The sequence below is a fragment of the Danio rerio genome, chromosome 24 (genome assembly GCF_052040795.2).
Source record: "Danio rerio strain M-AB ecotype USA chromosome 24, GRCz13ab, whole genome shotgun sequence".
In the NCBI taxonomy this organism is placed as follows: Eukaryota; Metazoa; Chordata; class Actinopteri; order Cypriniformes; family Danionidae; genus Danio; species Danio rerio.
The window spans coordinates 28850917-28863717 of NC_141044.1; the positions used below are offsets into that span (position 1 = coordinate 28850917).

The 12801-nt window shown below is 38.3% G+C and overlaps 1 protein-coding gene across 31 annotated transcripts in view; it reads right to left on the reverse strand.

Moving 5' to 3' along the window:
• Nucleotides 1-12801, reverse strand: part of cnksr2a (connector enhancer of kinase suppressor of Ras 2a) — a 185898-nt gene that overhangs the window by 105224 nt on the left and 67873 nt on the right. For 20 of the 31 annotated variants that reach the window (XR_015525043.1, XR_015525044.1, XR_015525046.1 and 17 more), the window contains one exon: nucleotides 898-985. Coding sequence is in view for 26 of the 31 variants with exons in the window: in XM_087309662.1 (XP_087165788.1) it covers nucleotides 898-985 (88 nt within the window). In the remaining 5 variants the exon portion in view is untranslated. Of the gene's footprint in view, nucleotides 1-897; nucleotides 1004-12801 lie in introns of all 31 variants that reach the window. The other 11 variants (XR_015525042.1, XM_087309671.1, XM_087309670.1 and 8 more) reach the window with 1 other exon arrangement.

Below are 12801 nucleotides of genomic sequence, written 5' to 3' on the forward strand. Positions count from 1 at the left end.
AAGCCCTTCCCCTTAACACTCTGTTTCAAGGGCCAAGGGGAAGGCGAAGAGGTAGGCGTACAAACATAGAATTGGGATTGGACCTTACTTAAATATGTCTTGTGGTAATACTGCGTAGGCAAATTTATACAACAGTTTTAACAACCGTTAAGTGAAACAAAATGTATTTCCCATGTAAGAATTTATCCAAAAAGCTAAAATTAATTTGTTCATAATATATAGCGTAGATTATAATATAATAAACAGAGAGAGTAAATCTTTGCCACGGAACATTTTTCTAAAAATAAGCCTGAAATGTTGTCTGTAGCAGGGTGCTGCTGTTGTCACAGACGAGCACCCCAATGGCACTGTAGTCCGTTAATAGCCTAATGTAATCTTTTAGTTCTTGCGTTTGCATGTTAAATCTAAAAGTTGTATTTTTGTGTAAGGATTATACGGTTGGACAAACCGTGTAAATGTAATAATTACAGAGCTTATTATTTGCAATCTTCGAAAAGCCTATAGGAAAATCCTATAGGGATTTTATTGAGGGAACCAGTTTTATGCTAGCAGCTGATTAGCCAACATAGGTACATCATAGTTCGTCCACTCTATTAAACTGCATTTAAAAACATGTGAGGGAATGACATTTGTGAGAGAGGTTTAAATACTATTTCATATTTATTGCTAAACATGAATAAATAAACTCAATATCAGGACTAAATCTGCAGTGAAAGTCATTTACAACCACAAGACTAGAGCCATATATGACCTACATTAAATAATTCCAAGAACCTTCACAGCTGATTTAGCCTCTCAAACATGTTGTCTCCCTCAAAAACATCCATTTCAATGTAATGTTTTAGTATCTGAATCGACAGTTTAATCTAGTCGACTGGTTTTTATGAATGTCATTACCTGCTGTACAATGGTAGTTAGTTCCAGGCACAGCTGGATCACGTTGTTCCGGGTCACGGAATAATCTGTTACAGCAGCAAATGGTGACCTGCAAAAGAAGTAACACCTGGAATTAACAGTTAGATTATCCTTAGAGCCAGACCCACAAGATAGAAAATTGGAGTGAGTGTGTGTATATTTATAAACTTTGAAGATATATATGAATATATATGTGTTGGTATGTGCATATGTTGGCCGTGAATGTACTCCAGACCCAGTTTTTCTCTTCCTGTGAGTGACAAAGTGAATGTGGGTCGTGTGTATTGAGGCTGTGTTCTATATATACAGGGCTGTAGGAACATTGGTTCATCATTTCCATCCTGTTGCTAAATATTCCTCTAAGACCTCTGGGAAAACCAGCTGACGCACACCCAGAAACCCCTTACAACTGAAAGCTTCAGTTCACCCCGAAATTAAACACGCAGTCATCATTTGCTCGCTCTTATGTCAATCCAAACCCACAGGACAATCCTTCATCCTTGGAACACCGATAGAGATTTTTTTTAATCAAGAACTTTGTGTGCTTCAATTGAAAGTTTATTCACATCAATTTTTGCTTCATCACAACATCTTAAAGGTGCTATATGTATGTTTCAGACTTTTCTAAAGTATAAAAATGAAATAATATGTTCACAGATGCTAAAGGTGCCATGTACTGCATTGGTTTGATAAGTCAAATTTTTCTCTGATATCTACATAGTAGGTTTATGGTTTCGGTAAGTTTAAAAAATCTCCAGAATGAAGATTTTGGTTTTATGGGAAGAACATGCAAACTCCACACAGAAATGTCGGCTGGCTTAGTAAGGACTAGAACCAGTGACGTTCTTGCTGTGAGGCAACAGTGCTAACCACTAGGCCACCGTGCCACCTATTTAGGAAGGAGGAGTAGGGGTTGAAGAGGGGATTCTTCAAAATGAAGATTCAATTCAATTCAATTCAGTTTTATTTGTATAGCGCTTTTACAATGTAGATTGTGTCAAAGCAGCTTCACATAAATGGTCATAGTAACTGGAACAGTGTGGTTCAGTAACTGGAACAGTGTGGTTCAGGTTTTAGTGTTTAAGTTCAGTTCAGTTCAGTTTAGCTCAGTTCAGTGTGATTTAATCATTACTGAGAGTTCAAACACTGAAGAGCCAATTCATCGATGCGTAGCTCTACCAATCCTGAACCATGCGAGGCAGTGGCGACAGCGGAGAGGGAAAAAAAACTTCACCTGATGGGAGTGAAGAAAAAAAACCTTGAGAGAACCAGACTCAGTTGAGCACGACCATTTTAATTTCTCCGCTGGCCAAAAGTCTTGTGCAGAACTTCATTCGCCGTGGTTTATGCTGGAAGATGGCCTCAATGAAGACTCGTCTGAAGATGGCTGTTATATGGAACTTAGGATGTTTATAGTGGCTTAGGAATCATCTGATTGGAGGATCATAAATTCAATAATGCGGGGCTGGCTGCAAGCAATCGCAAGCATGTGATTCTTTCGAAATTAGTTTAGAAATAAACTTCACTTAAACACAATATGCAAAAATGGAGTGTTATAAATGAAAATTGCAGTTATATAAACAAACATAGAAATAAACATGTATATGAGAGTTTCTAACACATTGTTAACACTTTGAGGAGTGTGTCCTACAGGTGGTTGTCAAGCAAGCTCACCTGTGTGGAGCATGTTCATGCATCATACTATTATGCGATGCATAAGACAATTATATTCACAAGGATAAATTTAAATTAAATTGGACAAAAGAGAGTGATACAGATGTATCGTGTTGTATTTTTAAGCTATAATGTCACACAAAAAACAGCCAGAAATTAATATCATCTGCATGAACAGATGACAGTTGAGCAGAGTAATGACACGATTCAGCAGTCTACACGTGTTTGTTGAAACCTACGCTTCAAATTTTACAAATAACACTATAAATTGACAAAAGATTCAATAAAACCTTATGCCTCTTTAGAGTTGAGCTGAATAAATGTATAATCTGCAAATCATGCATTTTGCATACTGAAGCACATCTCACACAGTTGTTGTACAGTAACGCATAGTAAACAATCTGTGGTGGTGTTTTCAAAATAAAAGTCCCACATATCTAGAAAGTTAAATATAAGCTTTAGGCCGAATCCCAATTCTTTTTTTTTGTACCCCTGCCCCTTCCCCTTGGCGCCTGAAACAGAGAGTGTAGGGGAAGGGCTTCAGAATTAACCCCTAAGAAATGGGACAGCACTACAGCACCTGCACACATTATCATGTTTCATCGCAATCCCTTGCTTCATATGAGATTGACAATGGAGACTGCTGTAGTTTTTCCAGTTTTCGTTATTTATCTTCAGGAAATCACTGAAGGCATACATTATGTTATCGTAATGATATATAATGTGGCAATAAGATTGTAACTGTACTGTGCATTTACACAGTGGCCATATTCATATATGTAAATCACGCAAAAAAACAACATTGTAGCAGACACTAAAGAGCTCATTCCCAGCCAATAGACTTTTCTGACAGGGTATTTAAGTGTTTTCGAGTGACAGAATGTTGTGGAACTACTATACAGGAGTTATTATTAGGGAATATAGATAGTAAAATTTAAAGTTTTTTATTTTAGTGTTTTTTTTTAAAGCATGACGGTAAAACATGGACGTGGTTATGAATTTATTAAAACGTGTTTGTTTGCTGTAAAAACTCATAATAATTGACAAAAAAATACTAATTTGTGGATCTCCTTACTTTTGGGTGCAGATATGCTGCCGTTGTGGCTGGTGTATTCTGGGAAATTTTCTTACCCCTTGGTTTTGAAGGGGTATCTACCCCTTCCCCTTAGCCCTACACCTTCAAGCTAAAGAGAATTGGGACACCTCTATCCCTTCACGTGAACGCACAAAACAAGGGGTAGAGGTAAGTGGTAGGGCTAAGGGGTAGAACTCGGGTTGGGCCTTAATATAACTAATGGAGGGAAACTCCATTGTTATATTGATGGAGCCTGAGGCATGCATATTAATCTCAGAGCTACATGACACTGGGTTTCTTGATGACATCAGGTTGAGATATCCAGAAAGAATATCAACTGCCAGTAGCTCAGTGGTTACTTACACACCTCTCACACCAGAGACCCGGGTTCTATACCCGACTCTGACAGATGAAGAAGACCACGATAAAGAAGAGAAGGACGAAAACAAACAAGAGGACAACTAAAGGCCGGCTAAAACTTTAGATTTTTTATAATCCTGAATGATTGTAGCATGTTAGACTGCACAAACATGGCTCCCATGTCACACTGTAAGATCTCAGCCGTCATAAAGTCAGACTGAACAACAATGAAGATGTGCCAAACATAAAAGAAAACGCCCCCAAAGTTTGATGTCATCCAACCGTGACGTCTATCCCACGTTCTGAAATGATTCCTCACAGCAAACGTAAACAGGAAAAAAACAGGAAGAAAAACTGTTTTGACATTTCCCTGTGGTCATTTAAGTTGTCGCATGGATTGCGTCATCAAATTCAGAAATACTGTTGGTTCTTGGGTTGACGCTCGCTGCAGCTGTGGTCACACTTCAGGAAAATGTCTGAAATCTTCTGATACTGCCAGAATTTCATCAGAGGAAAAATCTGATCGCAGCGGGCACTAAGTGGCTGTCTGTGAATATGTCAAACCAATGATCTAAGACCACAAATTTTAGCCTAGGAAAATGAGGGGTAAAGGTAAAGGGTTGGGCTAAGGGGTAGAACTGGGATTCGGCCTTAATATAACTAATGGAGGGAAACTCCATTGTTATATTAATGTAGGTGTTCTTGCTTATCAAACACAGCCTAAAGGAGTGCATATTAATGATCTCAGAGCTACAAGAGTCCGGGTTCTCTTGATGACCCAATTTCTCTTGATTGGTTTCATCAACTCCCAGTAGCTCAGTGGTAACGTGACTCGCCTCTCACACCAGAGACCCGGGTTCTATCCCCGACTCTGACAGACCAGGAAGAACAAAATGAAGACAACAAAGAAGATGAAAAAGAAGACCAAGATGACGATAAAGCAGAAGAAAAGAGGAAATCAAAAATTAAGATGACAAAGACAAAGACAAAAAAGATGACGACGACGATGATGAGGACCAAGAAGTCAAAGATATCGACAAAGACCAAGAAGATGATGAAGAAGCAGCCCTAAGGACAAAGATGACAAAGAAGACCAAAACAAAGTAGCGCAAGGATAACGTTCACAACCAAGAAGAAAGACAAAGACCAAGAGAATGATCATGAAGATGAAGTCCAAAAAAATGATGAAGACCAAAAAAATTACAAAGCAGCAGATGATGACGAAGCTGAAGACGAAAACCAAGACAAAGAAGATGACAGGGACAAAGAAGATGACGATGATGAGGACCAAGTCAAAGATATCGACAAAGACCAAGAAGATGATGAAGAAGCAGCTCTAAGGACAAAGATGACCAAAACAAAGAAGATAATGATGAAGATGACGACCAAGAAGACAAAGAAGATGAAGATGAAGAGGATGACAAAGACAAAGAAAATGATGAAGACCAAAATAATGACAAAGCAGCAGACGAAGACCATAAGGATGAAGATGATGATGAAGCTGAAGATGAAAACCAAGACAAAGAAGATGTCAACAAGGACCAAGAAGATGTCGAAGACCATAAGGATGAAGATGACAATGATGAAGCTGAAGATGAAAACCAAGTCAAAGATAATGATGACCATGAGGAGAAGAGGATGACAAAAATGAAGGCTAAGACCAGTCGACAAAACAATGAAGACTAAGACGACAAAGAAGAGGGTCTGTGACTTTGAAACCAAGATATTACCTTTTATATTAATTATTTTAATTAGACAGATGCCATCATCCCACTTGTCTCCGCTTTTCTGTATGTTTTTTATTGTGGGTGTCCCGCATAGTGCAGTTGGTTGATGCTGGTTTTGTTTAAACATTTTTCTTTGGTTAGATAGTTTAGTGGGTTGAAGGTTTAGTTAGATTGTCTTGTCAAGTTTATTTTTTAGATTTTTTATTTGATTCGGTCATTAAAATTACATTCTAAATTTATTGATAATTATTATTAATTATTAATGAATATATTAATTGTTCAAAGAGCCACTATTATTTATTTAAAAGGGTCATATTTTGGTTTTGGGGGTCTCCAACAACAGGCTGATATGCATGCAAGGTCAAAAAACATTTTCATTGTTTTATAATCTGCATTTATTTTTAGCTAATTATCCCAAAGACTCCCATATGATTCGCTAAGTGATTCATTTGTTCCCAAACCCCTCCTTAGTGCGATGCTAATCTGCATTAATTGGTCAGATAACCCAGTCTGTTGTGATTGGTCAACTGCGTTCAGCGCGAGAAAGACAGAAATGCTCAACACGGCATATCAACAATTTTGTAGTAGTCAGAGTGCAGAGTGTATGTGTAAGACCAGTGCAGGAGTGCACCAAAGCAATGCAGATAAAAACCAGCATATTGCTCTATTCTTAACCATAAGTGAAAAAGTGACACACATTCAGTATTAATCCACACAGTGGACTATTTTGAAACTTTACCATCACATGTGTGTAGGAACAGCTGACGGTGGCCATAGCAATGACAAACGACAGAGGATTGCAAGCTTATTTCTCGTTTATTTTCTTTAATCTGGATCATCGACACAACATTTTACAAACAGCATTACAACAGCATTGCATCTGCTGAACTTTTCTCCACTTCCTTCTCTCTCTCTTTCTCTCTCTCTCTCTCTCTCTCTCTCTCTCTCCTGCTTTCTGGTGCGCCTCCCTTAAAGGAGCCAGAGCACAACAATAACTTTCTCAACTAACACATATTAAATCTTGTATCAGACATATTGAAAGTAAAAAGAAAATCATTCTAAGTAGATTCAATAACATTTTTACATTTTCATATTAACAAAATATAAATTAAAATAATGAATAAAATACAAGGTTTCACTTACATTTGTGAAATGGAGGAAGGAACTGGTCCATGAACTATGTACGGTAAAGTTCATTTCAAGCTCTGACAAAGTCCTATACATCAATAGTCTTTTCTGATCCTTCCTTTAACGAACGGCCAACGAATCCCCCATTACAAGCGTGTAGATTGAGGAAGCACTTGTCAGAAAAATTACAGGAACACAGCACAAGGCTAGGGCTAAAATGCTGAGATATTTTTGCAAAAAAAAACTTTAACTACTGACTCTTTACAGGTTCATCTTTAGGTAACTGTACCTAAATAACACTAACTTTCCCCTTCAGAGCACAGCATCTATGCAACTTGATTCAACCGGGAACTGCTACAGTGTTTGTGGGCGGGGCTAAGGGTTTTATTTTTCAAGGGTCTGTGTGCGCAACAAATGGGCGGGGCTTGCATTAAGTATCGACGTCATGCCGACAAAGCTCAAGACTAGTTACAGCGGTCATTTATTTAAACCACTACGAGTCAACTCTTGTACAGATGAATCAATAGTTTTAAACACTTTGCACCCTTAAAATTTAAGCCTGGTTATTTCACTTCACTTAGAGCTGTTACACAGTGCATGGTAGGTCATTTTCAAAAACCCAAAACAGGGCCTCTTTAACACCATTACTTCATAAATTGTTATGCTGGTTTCACATATCTGTTTGAGGTGGTTTTCTCTTATTTTCACCTGTAAAAACTCACTTAATGTTACTCAGGGGCATAGCAAACATTTTAAAAGTGACAGCTGAATGAGATCTAAAAATTTTACGTTAATTTTATTATTAACCACCTGTTTTTAAATGCTCTGTCTCTAAAAGTGAGAGGGACGTATCGCTCCATTCCCCCACGGTTGCTACACCTCTTACCATCAGTGTCAATTACTTTTAAAACTAATATAGTACAACACTGGTAATATTTTTCGCTGAACAGGGGGAAACATCTTTCAAGTTCTACCAACCTTTCACCACTTTGCTAATTTCTGTTCATTTAAAGATCCCAGAATAAAAATGTAAACAAGAACTCCAGAGTTAAACTGTCTTTCCTAAAACAGGATTTTGAATGCAACTCAAGGCAAGTACAAAATTCCGTTCAAAACTCCACTCCTAAATTGCTTGATTCCCAAATATTACTTTGCGGTAGATAAGCATGCAGACAGCGCTTGACCTCAGTTCAAGGACAGCTGTCAGTGAACATGTGAACACGAGAACTGTCTGAAAAAATCCAGAGGGGATGGGAGAGGGAGAAGGATGGGGAATAGAGAAGAAACAGCGGCAAGAAAAAGTTCAAAACCAAGTCATCCGAGCCAGACTGCAAGACACTGAAATCTACACAGCTCGATTCTCTCTAGGATTGAGCAGACTTCATTACATCCAACCTTTGCTCCTTTAAAGCATTTTAGCACATGGCGTCATCTGGACATGAAGGCTCCAGGCTGACAGGAAATCTGTCAGTTGGGTAAAAAGGACAACTATCATCTCCTCAAAATCAGGCCCTCAAAGTTTCACCTCTTACTGCTCCAGTTTTTCGATCAATGCATGAGAAGCTGTGCTTGTAATTGCTTATGTTCTGCTGTCTATCTTCATTTCAAAGATCCTTTTACACTCAGAGAAAGGATCTGAACCCTTTCAGTGCCCATCTGAACAAATCAATGTAAGCGCATTAGCACTATTAAAGTCAGCGCATTTACATTTATACATTCATACATTTGGCAGAGGCTTTTATCCAAAGCAACTTACAGTGCATTCAATGTATACATCTTTGCATGTTACTAGGGAATCAAAAAGATAACCTAGGTGTTTCAAGCAATATGCTCTACCGCATGCAAATGCAAATTTGAAATGTACATATATATATATATATATATATATATATATATATATATATATATATATATATATATATATATATATATATATATATAAAATCAGACAAGGTACAATCTTCCATTGTACGGCTGCATGATTAATCGAAAAAAGATCTTGCTTCGACCCTACACAATATTAATTCTGCTCTTCTACGATTCAGCCAATTATATTTTCAAGGTCAGGAATTGTTGAGGCAGTCACACAACATGGACACGTCCAAATGGTGTTCAAAGTGTCACTTACTGTATTTATAAGGTATAATTTACCCCAAAATGTAATTTCTGTTTTAATGCAATGACGTACTCTCGGCTGCGAAATCACACAAGTTGATGCACTGTTTGTTTACTACTGAGAGAACGAGCACTTGCCCGCCATTAATGTCTGCTTTAGTAAACAGAACCTGCATAGACTATGAAAAACAGGTAATAAAGTTGGAAATAACATTTATAAACATTGATACTGTTTAGTGTTTACTGATTTTTTTTCCTCAAAGTGACAGCAGCCATGACATGAGCGCGCACTCGGCAGTGAAAGTGAAACCAGAAGCGCACATCGTGTAAATGATCGTATCGTATTTTAGATTTATGCTTATGACAAGCATTAGATATGTTTTTTCTTTCATAGGGAACACAAGGAAATGTTTACTGGGTCCGTATAACTCCTCTAGCCTATATAATGTTGAATAAAATGCAAGCGGCAATCTGATAATGACAACTGTCTCATTTTACAAGTGGAAAAAATTTCTAATAATGTTGTCAGAAACAGATTGCAAGCATATGTCTCAAACTTAATATTTCAACTTTAGAATTATGAATAGTTGCATTCTGATGTCATCACAACCAGGACAAATTTAAAGTCTGTTCAAGTCCACCGTTCTAAGTCTATACAAAATGTAACATTTTAACCAACAATAGACCTACACATAGACCTAATATCATTATTGTTGTTTTACCATATGTTTGATAATTAACAATAATAATAGCCTACTTATATTAACCTTTATTTTACTTTACATCTACAGAATTGTGAGAAAATTGTAATCTTGATTTTAAGCATTGCGATTTTCAGTTTGGCCAGAATCATGCAGCTCAATTCCATTGTGCAATTTTGGTGTGACTATGCAAAATGCAGTCTCGGTGTCTTGTTTTTAGAGTGTGTTCTTCTGTTGCTTTAGCTCATCTGATTCAAAGTGTTATATGTTGTGCTTTCAGAGATGTTCTTTTTCCAGACCTTGTTTATAACAAATGTCTCATTTATAACGAATTAAAAGTTCTCCTGTCATCTCTGACTTCAACAATTCATTTTACCCCAGAACTCCCAAGTCATTTTAATTCTCAGAAGACGACTCCCATTATTCCACACACATTAAAATACGCCTTTGTTTGTTGTGAATACAAGCCTCTAGCAGCGAAAATGACATATTGTCCCTTTAGGTCAGGTTGCTGGTTCGAGTCCCAGCTAGACCAGATGGCATTTCTGTGTGGAGTTTGCATGTTCTCCCCGTGTTCAAATGGGTTTCCTCCGGTTTCCCACACAGTCCAAACATATGCGCTATAGGTGAATTGAATAAACTAAATTGACCGTGGTGTATGAGTGACTATGAACCCTCCCATTTTTCCTGGGATTCTCCAGGTTTTTACAATTCTATCTCGCTATCATCCGGTAAAAGTATTTTCCACATTTCTCCAGTTTTCTTTTTTGTCTTTTTCTGAAGGATGGCAAAAAACATTGAAGAGCCGATGCTGCTTATTTCCAACCCACACTGCAGAACCACCAGGGGCCACCCCTTGCTCTTAAATGTGAGTCTGTTCTGTGCTTTCGTTTTATTTAGGCATGAGAACACTTTAAAAATAAATATAAAAATGGCAGGATTTCGCTTCCTTTTCATTACAGGTGCCGTGGCCCCTCCTATGCAATCCTCAAAACAGTCATATAGCAGTGCGTGACTGTCAGCAGACACGCTTCATAGTGATAAATATGCTGTTTCCCAAACTGATTCTGTACACTCGATTTAAAGCGGAGTGAAATTCTGGGTTTTGTCTGCATGTTTTGAACAGACATATACACATAATTAATATGTCGATCTTGATGGGGTTTTTTTTCCAAGCACAACTAATTAACTAACAGTTAGGAAAGCAATCGAATGCTTTCGTTATATTGTTAGATGTGTGCATTTTTAAAGTGACACCTCTGTTATTTAATGTAATCAAACTTAAAGTCTAAACAAATGAGAGAATCATTCTCTGCTCTATAATCAGAATGTGTAAGTTATACAGTAAAGAAAAGATTAATGAGATTTGATAACTAGATTCTATTTCTTTATAATAGATATTAATTTCAATAAGCTGAACTGTTTGCTAATTTATTTGCTGCTAATGTATACAATATATTTTTTCGTTTCTAAATAATAATAAAGGGGGGGGGGGTGCCCCTTGATGTTGTGGGCATATCCCTTATTTTCACATCCCAGTGTTGACAGGTATGGTGACTGTGTATGGGTGTTTCCCAGTACTGGGTTGTGGCTGGAAGAACATCCGCTGCGTAAAACATAGGCTAAAATAGTTGGCGGTTCATTCTGCTTCAGCGACCTCAGTAATTGAGACAATGCCTATGGAAAAATGAATAAATGACTAAAGTTTAATACAAGTGAGTGTATGAACTGATTAGTACATTCACTTCTAGCATTTAAAAAAAATAATTTTAACCCTAGCATGCTTTATTTTTACATTTTAAAAGAACTGAACTTCTAAAACTGGATTATCCACTATCAAAGGCTTTTTCAAGCCAGAATTTAAAAAGGGATGAATTGGAAAACAGATGAGCTGAATGCAAAACCAAAAAACTAAAGACCTTATTCAGAGCCGATGCCAAATTTAAAGTGGCACAAGTGAAAATGAGGCTGTGAGGAATGGAGGTACACAGTGTTCCCTGCATTGTGCCTGCAGGTTGAACACAAACTTTGAATGGCAAAAAGGCATTGTTCTGTTGCCTGAATGATTGATCAATGTGGCACAAACAGTACTCTGACTATGATCAATTATGTCTTTCAGTGTAAACTTGACAGAATCTCCTCAGCCTTCCAATAAGCCCCTCCCATTATGAGCTCCTCCCACAGTAGAATGAGGACGGGGGAAATCCCGTAACAAACCCAACAGAAGCAGCCAGATACCATCAATTGATGATCACCAGCTTGGCAAGTGGCAGAGGAGAGCCGATGTCAGCCTGGATGGATATCAACCAATAACACTTTAGGGAAAAGGACTCTCAAGTCAGTCATAATGTCTCTTGGCTTCAAATCCGTTCACCTGCATTAGTGTAACTCAGTTCCTCCCTCTCTCTCAGAGCTCCTTCTGTTCTTCCACTATGTCTGCAGGGGAGACGGCAGATCTGCTGGGGACTGTTTTGGCAGGGAAGAAAGACCGGGGAGCGTAATTAGGCCAGCATTAATGAATGAGGGGAACAAGTCACCCCCTCCCAACTGGTGGCCTTGTTCCTGATAATGGAGATTGAAACTCAGAAACATCCCTAACCCAAACACTGACTGGCTACAAGTTCATCTTAGTCAGCAAGCCATGAGCTGGTGTGTGGATTAGGCCTCTTGGCTTGATCCCAGTCCAGATCCGGCCAGTGTGAAGTGTGTTTGTGTGATATGGGCTGCTCTCAGGTCCAGGATCAGAGAGCAGGGCAGCGGGTGCCTGGGCACTGCAACAGAGAGACAGAGTTCTCTGTGGGTTGAGGCTGAGAGGATATCAAATGCCGTCTGATGGAAAGTGTCCCACTGTGTGGTGATGTCCCAGTCCCAGCTTTAAGCCAAGCTTGGTACCAGTGTGACCTGGACTGAGTCAAGCACAGCTGGATGCCAAATACATCATTCAGCCACCCGCTAGATTTACATTAATTTCAAAATGAACAAGTAAGTGTATTGCAGTACTACAGTCTATAACTTACGAGACAGGCTTACTCAGAGTTTGTGCCACTGCATACCTTCCTTTGAATTTAGAAACTACTGGCAGGAGTTACTAAAGACACATATTAAT